Source organism: Heterodontus francisci, chromosome 3 (genome assembly GCF_036365525.1).
Source record: "Heterodontus francisci isolate sHetFra1 chromosome 3, sHetFra1.hap1, whole genome shotgun sequence".
In the NCBI taxonomy this organism is placed as follows: domain Eukaryota; kingdom Metazoa; phylum Chordata; class Chondrichthyes; order Heterodontiformes; family Heterodontidae; genus Heterodontus; species Heterodontus francisci.
In genome coordinates, this window is record NC_090373.1 from 29,812,842 (window position 1) to 29,834,899 (window position 22,058).

Below are 22,058 nucleotides of genomic sequence, written 5' to 3' on the forward strand. Positions count from 1 at the left end.
GCTCACTGATGTTCAGTTTGTGTTCCTCTGGGGCACTCAGTTCCTGATCTCATTACAGCCTTGGTTCAAACACAGACCAAAGAGCTGAACTCCACAGGTGAGGAGAGAGTGACTGCCCTTGACATCAAGGTAGCATTTGATGGAGTACGGCATAAAGGAGCCTTAGCAAAACTGGAGTCAATGGGAATCAGGAGGAAAACTCTCCGCTGGTTGCAGTCATACCTAGCACAAAGGAAGCTGGTTGTGGTTGTTAGAGGTCAATCATCTCAGTCCCATGACATCACTGTAGGAGTTCCTCAGGGTAGTGTCCTAGGCCCAACCATCTTCAGCTGCTTTATCAATGACCTTCCCTCCCATAAGGTCAGAAGTGGAGATGTTCGCCGATGATTGCACAAATGTTCAGCACCATTCTCCACTTCTCAGATACTGAAGATACCCTTGTCCATATGCAGCAGGATCTGACCAACATCCGCACTTAGGCTGATAAGTGGCAAGTAACCTTTTCACCACACAAATGCCAGGCAATGACCATCTCAAACAAGAGAGAATCTAACCATCTCCCCTTGATGTCAAATGGCATTACCATCGCTGAATCCCCCACTATCAACATCCTCGGGTCACCATTGACCAGAAACTGAACTGGATTAACCACATAAATGCTGTGGCTACAAGAGCAGGTCAGAGGCTGGAAATTCTGCGGCGAGTAACCTACCTCATGATGCCCCACCATCTACAAGGCACAAGTCAGGAGTGTAATGGAATACTCTCCACTTGCCTCGATAGTGCAGCTCCAACACTCAAGATGCTCGACACCATCCAGGACCACGCAGCCCGCTTGATTGGCAATCCATCCACCACCTTCAAAATTCACTCCCTCCACCACCGACGCACAGTGGCAGCAGTGTGTACCATCTACAAGATGCACTGCAGCAACTCACCAAGGCGCCTTTGACAGCACCTTCCAAACCCACGACCTCTACCACCTAGAAGGACAAGGGCAGCAGATGCATTGGAATACCACCACATGCAAGTTCCCCTCTAAGCCACACACTGTCCTGACTTGGAACTATATCGCCATTCGTTCGCTGTCACTGGGTCAGAATCCTGGAACTCCCTTCCTCACAGCACTGTTGGTATAACCTACACCCCAAGGACTGCAGTGGTTCAAGCAGGCAGTTCACCACCACCTTCTCAAGGACAATTAGGGTTGGGCAATAAATGCTGGTGTAGCCAGCGATGCCCACATTCCCGAACGAATAAAATAAAACTGAATTGTGCACAGCAAAGTCCCACAAACAGCAATGAGATAAATGACTAGATAATTTGTTTTCAGTGTTGATTGATATTGGCAAGGACAATGGGGAGAACTCCTTTGCTTTTCTTTGAATAGTGCCATGGAATCTTTTATGTCCACCTGAGAAGGTAGAAGTCATCTTGGTTTAATGCGTCATCCGAGAGACAGCACCGATGGCAGAGCAGCACTCCCTCAATACTGCACTGGAGTGTCAGCCAAAAGTTTGTGCTTGGAGTGGGGACTTGACACCGTGTCATCTGCTTCAGACACAGAGTGCTACCTCTGAGCCAAGATGCATCCATGTATTACATCAGTGGTTTGGTTTAAATTTACTCCTTCCATTTTTGTGACAATCTAATTACTTATTAAAATGAAACTATGGTACGCCAGTTTGAAATATAACAGTAAACCACAATAAATATAGTGCTTTACTCACCTGGATTTAAAGAGTGAAGGCAGTGTGTGCAGGTGAAGCTGAAGGACATCCTGAGACAAACGTTTGTTATGGCAGCTACACACTCCGGTACAAACTGTCGTTATTCCTAGCTGCTGCGCATGATGAGACAGCTCCACTCCTCGTTGAAGCACAGTATTAAAGATATGAGTGTAAAGCTGCCATTTAACCACAGCATTGCCTTTTTGGATTAGGTGGCATATATGGCCAGCAACTTGCAGACTCAGCTGTCTATCTTCAATGAACAGAAGATCTTGGTAGGCTGCCAAAGCCTCCCATGTCCATATGTCTCTGGATCCTCCACTTGGCAGAATACCATCTGTTCTGTAAATTGGGTTACCAAGACTGGACGAAGAACCAAAGTCTGTGAGTCCGCCATATAGAATCTCCGTAATATCAGGTACCTGGTTACTATCAACAGTGCAAATGTTACAACTTGCTTGTTTCATTTTCTCTGAAACCTCCTCACCCCCAAGCTGCTCAAGGATAAATTTACTCAGAATACTCAAGATGTGCTGCTGACAGTTTTTAAAATTTTGCGATTTTATGGCATAATGCATGGGGCCAATGACGGATCTTGGGTCCATACAACAACAAATTCCCACAGTGTGCATGCCTGATAAAATTTGCACACAAGTGCTGCTTAAGCAAACTTCCTGCAACAAGTGCAGACACTGGTGGGCACATACTGCAATGCAGCAACAACGGTCAGGATAACAAACTCCACCATCTAACGTCTCCTCAAAAGGATTTTTGGACTGCTGATTTTTGAATGCTGCGACTGGAAGGCCGGACAGATCTCTGTGGTGGTGCATGAACTGAGAATACTCACATCGCCTGTGCCGCTTGCGTGTACAAACAGATTGATGGAGTTGTTCTGATTTCACTTTCTTGGCAATGCTAATTATTTTCATGACACTATTGATTAGGGATTTGATATGGTCTGCTGCTTTAGTAGACTTGGGTTCATCTTTTGTAACCAACCTTTCCATCTGAAGCACCGTACTTTCAAACAACTCAAAGCCATGATGCTGTGTAAACTCGTGGACAAGGTCCATGGCCTGACTGAAGAAGAAGGGATTGGAAGATGCTGTTTGTAAGGTACAAATTAGAATTTGCAAAACCACTTCAAGTAACTCTGGCACCAATAGTACTTCATGATGAGACTTTGAGAAAGAAAAGCCTTCACTGAGCTCTTGCAAAGTCTTCTTTGGCCGTGGGACAAAGGGATCTGAGCGCTTTTCAATGCAATTCTTAATCTTCAATGTCACCCTTAACAAGTCTGTAATATTTCTCCTTACTGTATCGGGCATGTTACCTCTGCAATTTATGTCAACTGACATAAGATGTAGCACAGTTCGTAAAAGCATTCTTTGAACCAGGGCTGCTGGCTCTGGCGTCCAACCTGCAGCAACTTCCTCAGTATCAGATACATTACCACTGCAGCAGTCTCCAAACCGTGCCAAAAACTCTGTTAATGTGGGAACAATGCTCGCTGCTAATGCTGGATTGTGATTTAAGGCCATGTCAAATTTGCAAACTTTTTCTAACAAAGACAACAAAACATGACAGAGATCAAATGGAGTATTTTCCATCTTACTTAACATGGATGGCTCCATATCTACTTCTTGCAGTGGAGCAGCAGTACATTCTAAACTCAAGCTATCCTGTGCAACTTCTCCACCATTTAAAGGTGGGAGAAAACTGCCCCTAGAGGAGCTATCATCCTCTCTTGATTGGCATGTTACAAAAGGCTGCAAAGTCTGTCGTCTTTGTCTGATCGTGATCTTGTCATCCGAATTGACTTCAGAATCGGATGTTGAAAGCGGGGTTTTCCTGGCGTCCCTCAAAGAGTAGCGGTGAGCATTTCTACGTTGTCGCCTAGTCTTCCAGTTGCTGGTGTTGCATCGTGATGGTACCTGAGCATATAAAACCGAGCTTCCATCTGGGATGCAAGTTGTTTTTTCCTGAGGAGATTTGGTTGCAAAATACTTGGTCTCTTTGGTAAACAAAAGGTGTTCTAGTGCAGATAGATTATAATCTAAGAAACAGAAAAACATTATGAAAAGCTACTGTACAAAATGCTCCAAAATAGTGTTTAGTTATCAAGAACTAACATTTTAACATGAAACAATCTGCCCATACAGAACTTTGGACCAAGGAAACAAGGAAGTAGGAACTATATAACATGCTACATATTGTTTAAATTGTACAAGCCCTAGATTTACTGATGTGCAGCTTGCAAGCAACCATGACTATAACTGTAGAATAATAATGACAATTAAGCTCTACAAATCATTGCTGAGTATTTTGTTAGTAAGTCGTATTGGTTTTAATCTTTTCCTTTCTTCATAAAAACTAAATGTTTTGTATAATCTAAATATGTTCATGATAAAACTGTGCAGTAGCAATTGAAAACGTTAAGTACATTTTTAAATGAAACATGGTTTTCCTGTAACCTCTGGCTCATTAACTGTCACTTTCCATAACATTTTAATGTTATCTTTTTTGCAGCGAATGATGAATTACCTACCTGTAGATTCTTCGCCATTAAAAAGAAATATTTGCACTGACATCACTGAAATGAAATCTCCAAAAGAACATCATGTATATCATGTAGTACAGTGACTAGTTACGAAGATAAGTAGGACGGTCATTTTGTGTACAGCAAGATCTCACGATCAGCAATGAACAATTAACGAAGTGTGAATTGATTCAATTTAATAGGAAGAATGAGGAGAGGTAATCTAAATTAAAGGATACAATTCTAAATGGGGTGCAGGAGCAGAGGGACCTGGGGCTATATGTGCACAAATCACAAAGTCGCAGGGCACATTGAGAAAGTGGCTAATAATGCATACGGGATCCTGGGCTTTATAAATAGGGGCATAGGGTACAAAAACAAGGAAAAAGCAACACTGAGTGCTACTGGAGGGCACAGTGTGTGAAGAAGGGGGGTTGGTAAGTGAGTGGATTTTAAGGGTTAATCTCTCTAAAGTTAGTTTTTGTTTTGTTTACATTTAGCAATTAACTAAAATTACTGTTTATGTTAAGAGGCAAGTTAAGTTTCTAACAGTTTTAAACAGGGGCATACAAGCTCTGAGTAGCTGTTGCTAGTTAATTAGGTAGCTACCTTAAACTGGTTTCTCAGCTCCAGCAGAGCTCACACATAATTGTTTTCAGGGAGTATAAATTCAGGGGACTTTCAGTGCTGCTTGTTTGCATTGAGTGCTGCTGGAGGGCACAGAGCGTGAAGTTGCTAGTTTGGTAAGTAAGGGAGTTCAGTAAGAAGGGAAACTATAAATTAATGAAGAAAAAATAAATTTAATTAGATTAACACAATAAAGATGGCAAGACAGGTGATGTGTGGTGGCAGTATGTGGGAGCTCCTGGATGCCACGGCAATCCATGGCAACAACGTCTGTAGTGTCTGCGGCTTGAGAAGCTTTGGTGGAGACACATTAAGTTGGAAGCTGAGCTGCAGACACTGCAATGCATCAGGGAGGGGGCAAGTTACCTGTACACATTGTTCCAGAAGGCAGTCACACCCCTTAGGATAGGGTGATCTATTTTGGTCAATGGTCAGGGACAGGAGGGTGTGATTACGTGTCAGACAGGCAAGGGGATTGAGAAGGTGGGAGTGGCGGAGCCACAGCCCTTGCAATTGAGCAACAAGTTCAAGGTTCTTGTAGCTTATATGCACCAGAGTACTGAGCATGGCACCATGGTTCAGGAAGCTGCTCAAGTGTGGTGAACAAAAAGGAAATTAGTGGTAGTAGGGGACAGTATAGTGAGGGGGATTGACACTGTTCTCTGCAGCAAAGAGCAAGAGTCCAGAAGGCTCTGTTGCCTGCTCAGTGCCAGGGTTTTAGAGACATCTGCTCAGGGCTGGAGAGGAACTTACAGTGGGAGGGGAAGGATCCAGTCATCGTGGTTCATGTAGGTACCAATGACATAGGCAGGACAAGGAAAGAGGATCTACATAGTCAGTATGAGGAGCTAGGCACCAAATTAAGCAGAATCTCAAAAATAATAATCTCTGGATTATTACCTGAGCCAAGTGCAAATTGGTATAGGGCAAATAAGATTAGAGAAATAAATGCATGGTTCAAAGACTGAGGTGGTAAAAGTAGGTTCCGGTTCATGGGGCACTGGCACCAGTACTGGGGAAAGTGGGGGCTGCACCATTGGTATTGTCTACACCTGAACTGTGCTGGGATTAGTGTTCTGGCAAGCTGCATAACTAAGGAAGTAGAGGGGGTTTTAAACTAAATAGTGGGGGTGAGGGATCAAATTCGGGAAGATGTGGTAAATCAAAGAGACAAGGCAAGAGAGAAAGGTATTAATTTTGGGAAAAGATAAACAGACCATGACAGAGTACAAATCGAAGAGTAAATCAGCAAACAATGCTAGAGGTTACAAAAAAAATAAAAGGACAAGACTAAAGGCTCTGTATCTGAATGGCCTAGCATTCGAAACAGATGAACTGAAAGTGCAAATAGAAATAAATAAGTACGATCTGATAGCCATTACAGAGACATGGCTGCAGGATGACATAGATTGGGACCTGAATAATGGAGGGTACCTGACATTCAGGAAGGACAGGAAGCTAGGAAAAGGTGGAGGGGTGGCTCGGTTCAGCATACCAGGATGTCGAAGCGGTTTGGATAGAGATAAGAAATGATAAAGAGGTCACTTGTAGGAGTGGTGTACAGGCCTGCTAACAGTAACCACACAGTAGGACAGGCGATAAAGCAAGAAATAATAGGAGCTTGTCAGAAAAGTATGGCGATAATCATGGGAGATTTGAATCTACATAGAGACTGGAAAAATCAGATGGGCACAGGTAGCCTAGATGAGGAGTTCATACAATGTTTTTGGGATAGTTTCTTAAAACAGAACATTCTGGAGCCAAATGGAGAGCAGGCTTTACTAGACCTGGTATTGTGTAATAGCCAATGTAATTTTGTTGTTCAAAAATGGAGGGAGACAGAAAGCAGGAAACTACAGGTTTAACATCTGCCATAGGGAAAATGTTAGAAGCTGTTATTAAAGATGTTATAGCAGGGCACTTAGACAAATTCAAGGTAATCAGGCAGAGCCAACATGGTTTTGTGAAAGGAAAATCATGTTAATGCAATTTATTGGCATTCTTTGAAGTAGTAACGTGCTGTGGATAAAGGGGAATCAGTTGATGTAATGTATTTAGATTTCCAGAAGGCATTTGATAAGGTGCCACATCAAAAGTTATTGTTGAAAATAAAAGCTCATGGTATAGGGGGTAACATTTTGGCATGGAAAAAAGATTGGTTAGCTAACAGGAAACAGAAAGTAGTCATAAATGGGTAATTTTCTGGTTGGCAAGATGTAACGAGTGGTGTGCCACAGGGATCAGTGCTGGGGCCTCAACATTTTACAATTTATTTTAATGACTTGGATGAAGGCACCGAAGGTATGGTTGCTAAATTTGCTGATGACACAAAGATAGGTAGGAAAGTAAATTGTGAAGAGGACATAAGGAGGCTACAAAGGGATATAGATAGGTTAAGTGAACGGGCAAAGATTGGCAAATGGAGTATAATGGGGGAAAATGTGAAATTGTCCATTTTGGCAGAAAGAATAAAAAAGCATATTATCTAAATGGTGAGAGATTGCAGAGCTCTGTATGCAGAGAGATCTGGCTGTCCTAGTGCATGAATCATAAAATGTTAGTCTGCAGGTACAGCAAGTAATTAGGAATGCTAATAAAATGTTATCATTTATTGCAAGGGGAATTGAATACAAAAATAGGGAGGTTATGCTTCAGTTCTACAGGGCATTGGTGAGAGCACACCTGGAGTACTGTGTACAGTATTGGTCTCCTTATTTAAGGAAGGATGTAAATGCGTTGGAAGCAGTTCACAGAAGGTTTACTGGACTAATACCTGGAATGGGTGGGTTGTCGTATGAGGAAAGATTGGACAGGCTAGGCTTGTATCTACTGGAGTTTAAAAGAGTCAGAGGCGACTTGATTGAAAGATACAAGACCCTGAGGGGTCTTGACAGGGTGCATGTGGAAAGGATGTTTCCCCTTGTGGGAGAATCTAGAACTAGAGGTCACTGTTTAAAAATAAGGGGTCGCCCATTTAAGACAGAGATGAGAACTTTTTTCTCTGAAGGTCGTGAGTCTTTGGAATTCTCTTCCTCAAAGGCAGTGGAAGTAGAGTCTTTGAATATTTTTAAGGCAGAGGGAGATAGATCCTTGATAAGCAAGAGGGTGAAAGGTTATTGGAGGTGGGCGGGATAATGGGTAGCGGTTACAATCAGATCAGCCATGATCTTGTTGAATGGTAGAGCAGGCTCGAGGGGCATACTTACTCCTGCTCCTAATTCATGTGTTCGTATGTAAGTTATGATAAACCTGCATAAAACACTGCTTCTGGAGTACTGTGTCCAGTTCTGGACACTACATTTTAGGAAGGACGTTAAGGCATTACAGAGGGTGCAGAAAAGTTTGGCGAGTATGGCTTCAGGAATGAGGAACTGGGCGGCACAGTGGCGCAGTGGTTAGCACTGCAGCCTCACAGCTCCAGGGACCCGGGTTCGATTCTGGGCACTGCCTGTGTGGAGTTTGCAAGTTCTCCCTGTGTCTGCGTGGGTTTTCTCCGGGTGCTCCGGTTTCCTCCCACAAGCCAAAAGACTTGCAGGTTGGTAGGTAAATTGGCCATTATAAATTGTCACTAGTATAGGTAGGTGGTAGGGAAATATAGGGACAGATGGGGATGTTTGGTTGGAATATGGGATTAGTGTAGGATTAGTATAAATGGGTGGTTGATGGTCGGCACAGACTCGGTGGGCCGAAGGGCCTGTTTCAGTGCTGTATCTCTAATCTAAAAAAAAACTTCAGTTACGTGGATACGTTGAAGAAGCTGAGGCTGTTCTTCTTGGAGAACAGAAGATTATTAAGAGGAGATTTGATAATGGCGTTCAAAATCATGAGAGGTCTAGACAGACTAGATAGAGAGAAACTGTTCCCTTTGGCGGAAGGATCCAGAACCAGAAGACACAGATTTAAAGTGACGGTCAAAAGAAGAACGGCAACATGAAGAAAAATTTTTTTACTCAGCCAGTGGTTAGGATCTGGAATGCACTGCTTGAGGATTCAACTGAGGCCTTCTAATGTGAATTGGATAATTATCTGAAGGGAAAAAAAATTGCAGGGCAGCAGGGAAAAGACAGGGAAGTGGGACTAGGTGAGTTGCTCTTTTAGAGAGCTGGCACAGACATGACAGACCAAATGGCCTCCTTCTGTACTGTAACCGTTCTATGATTTGTTTTTGACCATGTTGATTGAGGGAGGTTTGTTGGCCAGGGCACTGGTATTGCCTGGTGGAACTCCCCTGCTTCTCATCCAATAGCGCAAAGGAATTTTTAATGTTCACCCAAAGGAACGTCCCAACCATTGCCTCAGTTTAACATCTTACTGAACGACAGCATCGCAGCACTTCCATAATATTTTGAATTCTTACTTTCATTCACCTAGGCCCCACAATCTCGAATTTTCTGCCTAAGCCTCTCCACCTCTGTCTCTTCCTTTTGGATCCTCCTAAAAGGCCACCTCTTTGAGCAAGCTTTTGGTTAGTCTGCCTAGTGTCACCTCATTTGCTCAGCACCCAACTATTTCTGATTACATGTCTGTGAAGGCCAGTGCATTTTCCAACATTAAAAGGAGGTTTGGTAAATTGTGAAAATGGGAAAAGGAAGCTACATAGGGCAGATTAGGGAAGTGGGCAAGACTAGAGCTGATGGACGCCAGCACTACATTGCTGAGGTACACACATCATAGGTCATACTTACGCTAGAAATTTAAAATGTTGAGAGTGTGAAGGAAAGAACCACTAATCTTTGAGCACTGAAATTGTGATCAGTTAGGTTTTACATATGACCACAGGTCCGATGGACACCCTAAATACTTTGTGAATCAGTTGCAATACATACGAACATATGAATTAGGAGAATAGTAAGCCATTCGGCCCCTCTCGCCTGCTCTGCCATTCAATAAGATCATGGCTGATCTGTTTGAGTTTCAAATTTCACACTCCCATCTACCCCCAATAACCTTTGATTCCCTTGCCTAAGAAGAATCTATCTACCACCGCCTTAAAAATATTCAATAACCCCCCACCTCCACCACACTTATCACACCAGATTTACATTCTATGCAGTAAAAACCAAGGCAGTGAGAGATGACCACCTCTAAACACTACCAATACACGCAATTCCACCCCGATACCATATTTAAAAGGGAAGTTTAACATTGGCATGATGCAGTAGCAATTTTGCACCATCATTTAAATACCTTTGTAAATGCAACCTTAGTCCATGAGGTGATTTGCAATAACCCTTGGGATGCACCACTGAATAGTTACTGCACATTCAGATGGCAGAGGATTAGAATACAAAGAAGATTAAGTTTATGGTTATAATCCTTACCGTTACCTTTCAGGCAATCAAAGAAAAACCCATTTTATTTAGCTGGTTAAGCTGATTTCAGTATTACAAATCGAGTTTCACATTTGCTAAATCAAAATGGGAAAAACAGAAACTGAACACTGACATTGGACATTAATAAATGATTAATTTAATTAGGAAAACAGTGCACAAAGTTGTTATTTTATAGCTTCCCTGTATCTATGACTATTATTTACTGAGTGCTGCTTGAGTGCACAGAGTGTGAAGTTGCAAGTTTGGTGAATGAGGGAGTTTGGTGAAGAGGGGAATGATAAATTAATTAAGAAAAATAAACTCAATTAACACAATAAAGATGGCAGGACAAGTGATGTGTCACAGCTGCAGCATGTGGGAGCTCCTGGATGCCACAGCAATCCATGGCAACCACGTCTGTAGTGTCTGTGGCTTGAAGAGCTTCGGCTCAGAGTAGATGAGCTGCAGACACTACGATGCATCAAGGAGGGGGACAGTTATCTGGACACTTTGTTCCAGAAGGCAGTCACACCCCTTAGGATAGGGTCACCTGATTTGGTCAGTGGTCAGGGACAGGAGGGTGTGACTTCATGGGATTGAGAAGGTGAGAGTGGAGGAGCCTCAGTCCTTGCAACTGAGCAACAAGTTCGAGGTTCTTGTAGCTTGTACGGACAATAGCAAGGGCTGTAGTGTGGATGAGCAGACTGTCTGTTGCACCATGATACAGGAAGTCATTCAAGTGTGGGGGGTGGGTGGAGGGAGAAAGAATTAAAAAGGTATGGAGTGGCAGTAGGGGACAGTATAGTCTCTGCAGCCAAGAGTGAGACTCCAGAAGGCGGTGTTGCCTACCTGGTGCCAGGGTTCGCGACATCTGCACGGGGATGGAGAGGAACTTACAATGAGAGGGGGAGGATCCAGTTGTCGTGGTCCATGTAGGTGCCAATGACATAGACAGGAAAGAGGTTCTGCATAGGGAGTATGAGGAGTTACGCAATGAATTAAAAAGCAGAACTTCAAAGGTAATAATTTCTGGATTATTACCTGAGCCACGTGCAAATTAGCAAAGGGTAAATAAGATTAGAGAAATGAATGCCTGACTTAAAGACTGGTGTGGGAGAAATGAGTTCCGGTTCATAGGGCACTGGCACCAGTACTGGGGAAAGTGGGGGCTGTACCATTGGGACGGCACGGTCTACACCTGAACCGTGCTGGGACCAGTGTTATAGCAAGCCTCATAACTAGGGAAGTAGAGGGTTTTAAACTGAATAGTGGGGGGAAGGCATCATGTAGGGGAAGATTGAATAAATTAAAGGAAAATGACAAGGCAATAGATCAAGGTAGCAATAAAGGTAATGATGATCAGAGTATGGCAGGAAGGGACAGTGACTGCAAACGTAAGAGCATGTCAACAGATAGGACCAGAGTAAACAAAAACAGTAAAAAAACTGAATTAAGGGCTCTGTACCCGAATGCCTGCAGAATTCGCAATAAAACAAGTGAATTGTCATCTCAAATAGAAATTTATATGTATGACCTGTTAGCCAGTAAAGAGATGTGCCTACAAGGAAACCAAAGCTGGGACCTAAATATCCACGGGGACGTGACATTCAGGAAGGACAGTGAGTTAGGAAAAGGTGGTGAGGTAGCTCTGTTAATTAAAGAGGGCATTAGTACTGTCATGAGAGATGATCTTAGTTCTAAAGATCAGACATTGACTCAGTTTGGGTGGAACTAAGAAACAGCAAGAGGCAGAAAACATTGTTGGGAGTTGTTGATAGCCACCAAACAGTGGTGGTAATGTTAATCACAGTATAAATCAGGAAATTAGAGGTGCACGTACCAAGGGTAATAGAGTAATCATAGAAGATTTTAATCTACATTCGACTGGCAAACCGAATTAATGTTGTGGAGGACGAATTCTTGGAATGTATGCGAGATGGTTTTCTGGAGCAGTACGTTGAGGAACCAACTATGGATCGGGCTATTTTAGATCTAGTATTGTGCAATAAGGGCTAATTAATAATCTTAGGAAAGAGTGATCATAACATAACAGGATTTTACATTAAGTTTGAAAGTGATGTAGTTCAATCAGAAACTTAAATCTTAAATCTAAGCAAAGGAAACGATGAAAGTATGAGGGGCAAATTCGCGACAGTGGATTGGGAAACTACGTTAAAAAGTATGGCAGTGGACAGGCAATGAATAACATTTAAAGAACTAATACATGGATTGCAACAAAAATACATTCCTTTAATGAACAAAAACCCAGCAAAGAAAGTGTTCCAACCGTGGCTAACGAAATAAATCAACGATTGTATTTGATCAAAGGAAGAGGTGTATAAAGTTGCCCAAAAAATGGTAAACCTGAGGATTGGGAGCATTTCAGAATTCTGCAAAGGAAGACTAAGAAAAAGATTAAAAAAGGGAAAATGGAATGAGGGTAATCTAACGAGAAACATAAAAACAGACGGTAAAAGCTTCTATAGCTATGTTAAAAGAAAAAAATTAGCAAAAACAAATGTGGATCCATTACAAGCAGAGTCAGGAGAATTTATAATAGGGAAATAAGGAAATGGCATAGAAACTAAACAAATACTTTGTGTCTGTCTTCACAAAGGAAAATACTAAAAACCTCCCTGAAATAATGGAGAATCAAGGGACCAGTGTGAACGAGGAACTGCAAGATATTAATATTGGTTTAAAAAAAGTACTAGAGAATTTAATGGGACTTAAAGTAGATAAATCCCCTGGACCTGATGATCTACATCCCAGAGTGTTGCAAGAGGTGGCTGTAGAGATGGTGGATGTATTGGTGGTCATCTTTCAAAACTAGACTCTGGAATGGTGCCTGCAGATTGGAAGGTTACAACTGTAACCCCACTAAAGAAAGGAGAGAGAGAGAAAACAGGGAACTACAGCCCTGTTGGTCTAACATCAGTGGTAGGAGAATGCTAGAATCTATAATAAAGAATGTGATAACAGGAGACTTAGAAAATAATGGTAGGATTGGGCAGAGTCAGTATGGATACATGAAAGGAAAATTGTGTTTTAACAAACCTGTTGGAGCTTTCTGAGGATGTAACTGGCTGAATAGTGGGGAACCAGTGAGTGTGGTATAATTAGATTTTCAGAAAGCTTTTGATAAGGGCCCACACAAGAGGTTAGTAAACAAAATGAGAGCACATGGGATTGGGGGGGAATACACTGGCATGGATAGAGAACTGGTTAACACAGGGTAGGAATAAGCAGATCATTTTCAGATTGGCAGGCTGTGACCAGTTGACCAGTGGGGTACCACAAAGATCAGTGCTTGGGCCCCAGGTATACACAATCTATATCAATGATTTGGATGCAGGGATTAAATGTAACATTTCCAAGTTTGCAGATGACACAAAACTAGGTGCAAGTGTGAGTTGTGAGGAGGATGCAGGATTTGGAGAGGCTAAGCGAGTGAGCAAATAATTGACAATTTTTTTTTATTCATTCATGGAATGTAGGCGTCACTGGCCAGGCCAGCATTTATTGCCCATCCCCAATTGCCCTCGAGAAGGCAGTGGTGAGCTGCCTTCTTGAACCGCTGCAGTCCATTTGGGTTAGGTATACCCACAGTGCTGTTAGGAAGGGAGTTCCAGGATTTTGACCCAGCGACAGTGAAGGAACGGCGATATAGTTCCAAGTAAGGATGGTGTGTGACTTGGATGGGAACTTGCAGGTGTCGGCATTCCCATGTATTTGCTGCCCTTGTCCTTCTAGTTGGCAGAGGTCGCGGATTTGGAAGGTGCTGTCTAAGGAGCCTTGGTGCATTGCTGCAGTGCATCTTGTAGATAGTACAGACTGCCACTGTGCGTCGGTGGTGGAGGGAGTGAATGTTTGTAGATGGGGTGCCAATCAAGCGAGCTCCTTTGTCCTGGATGGTGTCGCGCTTCTTGAGTGTTGTTGGACCTGCACCCATCCAGGCAAGTGGAGAGTATTCCATCACACTCCTGACTTGTGCCTTGCAGATGGTGGACAGGCTTTAGGGAGTCAGGAGGTGAGTTACTCGCCGAAGGATTCCTAGCCTCTGACCTGCTCTTGCAGCCACAGTATTTATATGGCTACTCCAGTTCAGTTTCTGGTCAATGGTAGCCCCTAGGATGTTGATAGTGGGGGATTCAGCAATGGTAATGCCATTGAATGTCAAGGGGAGATGGTTAGATTCTCTCTTGTTGGAGATGGTCATTGCCTGGCACTTGTGTGGCGCAAATGTTACTTGCCACTTATCAGCCCAAACCTGGATATTGTCCAGGTCTTGCTGCATTTCTACACGGACTGCTTCAGTATCTGAGGAGTCACGAATGGTGCTGAACATTGTGCAATCATCAGCGTACATCCCCACTTCTGACCTTATGATTGAAGGAAGGTCATTGATGAAGCAGCTGAAGATGGTTGGGCCTAGGACACTACCCTGATGAACTCCTGCAGTGATGTCCTGGAGCTCAGATGATTGACCTCCAACAACCATCTTCCTTTGCGCTAGGTATGATGCCAACCAGCGGAAGGTTTTCCCCCTGATTCCCATTCACCTCAGTTTTGCTAGGGCTCCTTGATGCCATACTCGGTCAAATGCTGCCTTGATCTCAAGGGCAGTCATTCTCACCTCACCTCGAGTTCAGCTCTTTTGTCCATGTTTGAACTAAGGCTGTAATGAGGTTAGGAGCTGAGTAGCCCTGGCGGAACCCAAACTGAGCATCACTGAGCAGGTTATTGCTAAGCAAGTGATGCTTGATGGCACTGTTGATGACATCTTCCATCACTTTACTGATGATTGAGAGTAGGCTGATGGAGCGGTAATTGGCCGGGTTGGACTTGTCCTGCTTTTAGTGTACAGGACATACCTGGGCAATTTTCCACATTGCAGGGTAGATGCCAGTGTTGTAGCTGTACTGGAACAGCTTGGCTAGGGGCGCGGCAAGTTCTGGAGCACAGGTCTTCAGTACTATTGCCGGAATATTGTCAGAGCCCATAGCTTTTGCAGTGCCTTCAGTCGTTTCTTGATATCACGCGGAGTGAATCCAATTGGCTGAAGTCTGGCATCTGTGATGAGGACTTCAAGAGGAGGCCGAGATGGATCATCTACTTGGCACTTCTGGCTGAAGATTGTTGCAAATGCTTCAGCTTTATCTTTCGCACTGATGTGCTGGGCTCCCCCATCATGGAGGATGGGGATATTTGTGGAGCCACCTCCTCCAGTTAGTTGTTTAATTGTCCATCACCATTCATGGCTGGATGTCGCAGGACTGCAGAGCTTAGATCAGATCCGTTGGTTATGGGATCGCTTAGCTCTGTCTATTGCATGCTGCTTACGCAGTTTGGCATGCAAGTAGTCCTGTTCACCAGGTTGACACCTCATTTTGAGGTATGCCTGGTGCTGCTCCTGGCATGTCCTCCTGCACTCTTCATTGAACCAGGGTTGGTCTCCAGGCTTGATGGTAATGGTAAGGTGGGTGATATGCCGGGCCACGAGGTTACAGATTGTGGATGAGTACAATTCTGCTGCTGCTGATGCGCCTCATGGATGCCCAGTTTTGCATTGCTAGATCTGTTCGAAATCTATCCCATTTAGCACAGCGATAGTGCCACACAACACGATGGATGGTATCCTCAATGTGAGGGCGGGACTTCGTCCTACCAATATGGTCATGGACAGAAGCATCTGCGGCAGGCAGATTGGTGAGGACGAGGTCAAGTAGGTTTTCCCCTCGTGTTGGTTCCCCCACCACCTGCCGCTGACCCAGTCTAGCAGCTATGTCCTTTAGGACTCGGCCAGCTCGGTCAGTAGTGGTACTACCGAGCCACTCTTGGTAATGGACATTGAAGTCCCCCACCCAGAGTACATTTTGTGCCCTTGCCATCCTCAGTGCTTCCTGCAAGTGGTGTCCAACATGGAGGAGTACTGAATCATCAGCTGAGGGAGGGCGGTATGTGGTGAACAGTAGGGAGGTTACCTTGCCCATGTTTGACCTGATGCCATGAGACTTCATGGGGTCTGGAGTCGATATTGAGGACTCCCAGGGCAACTCCCTCCGTACTGTATACCACTGTGCCCCCACCTCTAGTGGGTCTGTCCTGCCAGTGGGACAGGACATACCCGGGGATGGTGATGGCAGTGTCTGGGACATTGTCTGTAAGGTATGATTCCGTAAGTATGACTATGTCAGGCTGTTGCTTGACCAGTCTGTGGGAAAGCTCTCCCAACTTTGGCACAAGCCCCCAGATGTTATTAAGGAGGACTTTGCAGAGTTGACAGGGCTGGGTTTGCCGTTGTCGTTTCCGGTGCCTTGGTCAATGCCGGGTGGTCCATCCGGTTTCATTCCTTTTTATTGACGTCGTAGTGGTTAGGTAGAACTGAGTGCAAGAGTTAACCACATTGCTGTGGGTCTGGAATCACGTGTAGGCCAGACCAGGTAAGGACAGAAGATTTCCTTCCCTAAAGGACATTAGTGAACCAGATGGGTTTTTACAACAATCGACAATGGTTTCATGGTCATCATTAGACTAGCGTTTTTTTTAATTCCAGATTTATTAAATTAATTCAAATTCCACCTTCTGCTGTGGTGGGATTCGAACCCATGTCCCCAGAGAAATACACTGGGTCTCTGGTTACTAGTCCAGTGATAATACCACTACGCCACCGCCTACCCCTAATGGAATATGTGGAGAAATGTGAAGTTGTCCACTTTGGTAGGAAAAACAGAAATAGAGTATTTGTTAAATGTTGAGAGGCTGGGAAGCGTTGAACTTCAAAGGGATTTTGGTGTCCTTGTTCATGAGTCACTTAATGCTAACATGCAGGTACATCAAGCAATTAAGGCGGCAAATGGTATGCTGGCCTTTATTACAAGAGGATTTGAGTAGGGAAGTAAAGATGTCTTGCTGCAATTATATAGAGCCTTGGTGAGACCACACCTGGAGTATTGTGTGCTGTTTTGGTCTCCTTACCCAAGGAAAGATACACTTGCCATAGAGGAAGTGCAACAAGGGTTCACCAAACTAATTCCTGGGATGGAGGGATTGTCCTTTGAGGAAAGATTAGATGGACTGGGACTTTATTCTCTGGAGTTAAGAAGAATGAGAGGTGATAGCATTCAAACATACAAAATTCTTACAGGTATCAACAATGTAGAAGCAAGAAGGATGTTTCCCCCGGCTGGGGAGTCTGGAACCAGGGGACACTGTCTCAGAATAAGAGGCAGGCTATTTAGGACTGAGATGAGGAGGAATTTCTTCACTCAAGAGTGTGCTGAATCTTTGGAATTCTCTGCTCCAGAGGGCAGTGGGGGCTCAGTCTTTGAGTATGTTCAAGACTGAGATCGATGGATTTCTACATATTAAAAATACGAAGGGATATGTGGATAGTGCAGGAAAATGGTATTGATGTAGATCATCCATGATCTCAATGAATGGTGGAGTGGGCTCGAAGAGCTGTCGAAGAGCTGAATGGCCTACTCCTGCTCCTATTTCTTATGTAATGTTCTAGTGCAAAGCAATGACCAGTAAACTAATTGTTACATCTATGTCAAAAGAGCATTACAAATAAAATTACCACAATGTATTTGCATCAATACCTTGCATGTAAGCACACATGCCCTGCCCAAAAACCTTATTTCCATTGTCACAATCTTGACGTAACATTTTTATTCGACACCTATCAGCCTGCTGCCACCACCTGACAGCATACCTCCTCCTATTATCCACCTACGGAGCTTTTGCCAGCCATCCACTAAACCTGATGTTTCTGTTCAGTTTTGCAAATTCCATGCAAATTTCTCCATTTCTGCTTTAAATAATTTTGTGTGTATTTTCTATCTGACTTCAAGCCATTCTCTCTGCTTTCAGTCTGTCTCCTCACTATCCTCACTGGCTAGCAGCCCCAGCCATATTGATTTTGTCAACTTTCCCTTTTTTTGGTCCTTGGTGTTTGATCCCAGCTCATCCACTCCTGTCAATCAATCCCAGCCTCAAATTGTTTTTTTTTTAAATCTCTCTTCCTGGCCTTACACAACTTTCCCACTCCAAATTCAACTCTAACTTTTGAAACAAAAATATTTAAACTGTGCTATTGTTGTGATCACATGAAAATGTTTAAATGTTCATGATTAGAGGCTAGTCTGAGGCTATGAAAGAGGCTGATCTGACCAAGAACAAACAATTGATGGCCAGTCATAAATGGAAGTCAAAACCCTACTCATATGTCCAGGAGATAATTTGACTTCTCTAGAAACATATACTGATTTTCAACAGCTTGTATCAAAACTCCTTTGGTAGAAGGGGATGGGGCACAAGAGGAAAGTTTAGTCATAGAAATTTTGAACAATTGGTCTCGCTATCAGATGATTGTGCTCTCAGGGAACTGTTAGCTTCATGTCAAGAAATAGTAAAGGGTGTGCCTCGAAACAAAAGTAGACATGTCTAAACTAAAAAAAAACTTAAAGGCTGTCAATAGTATAAAATCTTGTTGACATGCTTTTGGGATTATACAAATAAATGTTTATTTTCTTCAGCAGCTTATTTTCAGAACAACTTTTGTAGAGGTTGGTGGTAAAATCCAAATCATGGGAAAATTAGGTTCTCTCAATATCATTCCAAAGTAACCACAAAAGACACAGTCCGAAAGACTGTCAACACCCAAAGAAAATACTTCATCTTGACTGTCTTGCAGTAGGAACATGGAATGGCACTGACGTAAACCAAACATAATTTTCTCAGATGAAAAAAAGGATGTTACACCCATGAAGAAAAATAACTCACAACAAACAACTTAAAGCTATGAAGCGAAAACTAGCATTTGCTCCATGAGGCAAATTGTTAAGAGTGTTGAAGTCTAGGTGAATTAAGAAATTTGTAGAATGACAGTTTCTGAGCAGCTGCAATTCAGGTTATTCACTGCCACAGGAGGCATTTCTTGAGCCTTGTCAAAGAATTTCTACCTCCTGATCAGTTGACCAGACACAAATTAGTCGAGTCTCTGAGTAGCTGACCAATCTTAAAGAAACAAAATGGTTAAAGAAAGTGAATTGGGGGAAAAAGGAGACAATCTAGAACGAAGAGGTGTAGTGATGGCCAGAGACATCTTTAGTGCAACTACCAAGCCCTCCCATGCTTGGAAGAGCCAAACAATCGGAAATAGGGGCCCTGCACCAACTGTAAGAACATAAGAATTAGGAGCAACAGTAGGTCACTTGGCCCTCCAAGCCTTCTCTGCCATTCAATAAGATCATGGTTGATCATCTACCTCAAATCCATCTTCCTGCATTATCTCCTTGTGTGTGCTCTGCTGATTAGAGTGTCCCAACTTAAATTAACTCAGCACGAACCAAGGCCCTGCAACATATAATGTGCTGCGTACACACACTGGGGCACTGGAGGAGAAGGCGGTTAGGCCATACTCTTTTCACTGTATACACCAATGATGAGAAGATTCTTTATTCATCCTCTTGTGTGTTAATTAATAAACTTCAAGCATTAGAACAAGTTTTGATTACAAGGAAACCAACTTCCTTGCATTACGCACAGGTATTGGGAAGAAGCCTAAATTAGAACATGAAAATAATGACTCAGGCCTCCACACATCCTTGCTGATATGCAAACTAACTGATGAGATAATTTAACACTCAAATAAGACAGCAACACATCGGAATTTCTAATAATACTGTGAAAATAATTTACAAATAGATGAAAAGCTGACATGGAAAGCAATACAATGTGTTTGGATAGGGCTTGTTTTTAAGGGGAAAAAAAGGATTAAAATCCACCTCAAACCAGATAAATGCAAGTCTTCTAAACTAAAATGAATGCAAAAGTTGATGGTTTTGAGTGTTAACAGAATTCTTACAAAAACCCAGTGCTTAAGCATTCAAAATGGCAAAAAGCATATTTTAAGTTTAAGGACCACAAATGAAATGTGCTGACAAGCTTTTGAGGAAATCATAGCTGAGCCTAATTCTGTCCTCTGCCAATGCCCACAAACACACACTTGCCAGCAATTGTCCTATATTGATCATAGAATAACTGTGACTAATTTTCCCTTCTCTGGGGGCACTGATGCCAATTTAGGTGCATCACCATCACCCCAACTGAAAGTAATTAACTCGGCAAACACTGGAACATTAGAACTTATCACGTAGCAATGCACTGGGAAAGGACCTATAATAAAAATTGTTTAAAAAAAACAATTTAACTGAAAATGACCCCAAATATTTCAGTGTTTTTTTAATGAAGGCTTAAATTAATCACTATTTAAAAAGAAACATACCTCACATTATTCAGTGTAGTAACTAATGTGATTAAAGTAAAAAGTGAAATCAGAGTTTAGTAACAGCAGCACTGAATACTGGAATCATAAGCCTGAGCACCTTCCAGTCTCTGCATGCTCTATGACTCTATCCTGACTGTGTAAGTCTGTGCAAGCTCTATGATGCTATCGGACCAAGTTCGAGAAAATGGGATTAGATTGGATGGGTGCTTGATGGTCAGCACAGGCGCATTGGGCCAAAGGGCCTGTTTCTGTGCTGTAAAACTCTATTACTCAGAACAAAGTAAAAAAAAATCCACATAACACTGAAAAAAACTGCATTGAAGAAATAATTTCCATTTATATAGCACCTTGAAAAGCGCTCTACTGCCAATGAAGTATTTTTGAAGCATAATCATCGTTGTAATATAGGAAATGCGGCAGCCAATTTGCATATAGCAAGGTTCCACATATAGCACGAGCCAATAATCTGTTTTAATGATAATGGCTGAGAGATAAATTTTGACCCAGGACACCAGGGAGAACGCCCCTGCTCTTCTTTGAATAATGGATATTTTACATCCATTTGAGAGGGGAGATGGCACTTTGGTTTTAAAATCTCATCCAAAAGATGACACATTCGACAATGCAGCGCTCCCTCCATAATGCACTGGATTCTCAGCGGTACTCAGCCAAAATGATGTCCTCAAATCACTTGAGAGGGACTTGAAGCCAACATCTTCTGACTCAGATGGCAAAATTCCTACATGAGCCAAAGCTGACAACATTAAAAACAGTAAGAACAGCAATAGGAAATTACCTGGGAATCATTCAGATAAAGATGGTCTTGTTAAAAAAACAGAAAGCTAACACTTCATCATGCAACAACTTACTTTTTTGTAAGTATTTGTGGAATTCATAGTACAATTTAGTTTATCTCCTTTGTTGTGACATCTTTATTCAAGTACTTACTACAACAACTGTTGTGAAAACTTCCTCAAGGAAAAAGCCTTCTTCTAAGTTATTAGTAACTTCACTAAGGAATTCCTTGCAGGCTAATTGGTTAACATATAACAAAGTTGGGACACAATCTACATTCAAGATGGGTAAAAGCCTTTGTAATGGATACAGCAGATTGATAACTGGTTTTCAATAGAGAGTTGTAAAGCCCTCACGGATGCAAGAAGAAACAAATTCCCAGGTCTGGCCAAGGTGGCCATCTCTAGGTCCAGGTTGGACACAGCCCATGCAGGTGGTCGTTCTGGCTGCCTGCCTCTAGTCCGTGGCTTTGTTCACACCTGGGTGGCCCAGCAGAAGGCGCACACGGTGTCCACTGGTACGCGCGAGGTCTTCCATGACCGGTGGACACCGCAAGGATTGGAATACATAGCCGATCGCGGAAACAATATCATTTAAGTTGATATGTTTCTTTTGCTTCGTATGATTGAGTTTTCTATCAGTTGTGCCTCTTTAAATGGGGGCACTTCTGTTAGATTATTTTGTTTGATGATATTGGAGCAACCCAGTGTCTTCTCATTGGTCAGTTAAAAAGCATAGAAACAGGTTGCCACAGAAAT

General features: G+C 42.8%; 1 protein-coding gene across 1 annotated transcript in view; it reads right to left on the reverse strand.

Annotated features, from left to right (window-relative positions):
- The window catches only part of lyst (lysosomal trafficking regulator), a 419,684-nt gene that overhangs the window by 238,860 nt on the left and 158,766 nt on the right, over positions 1 to 22,058 (reverse strand). The window contains 1 exon segment of the mRNA XM_068020720.1: positions 1,731 to 3,789. Coding sequence (XP_067876821.1) covers positions 1,731 to 3,789 — 2,059 coding nt within the window.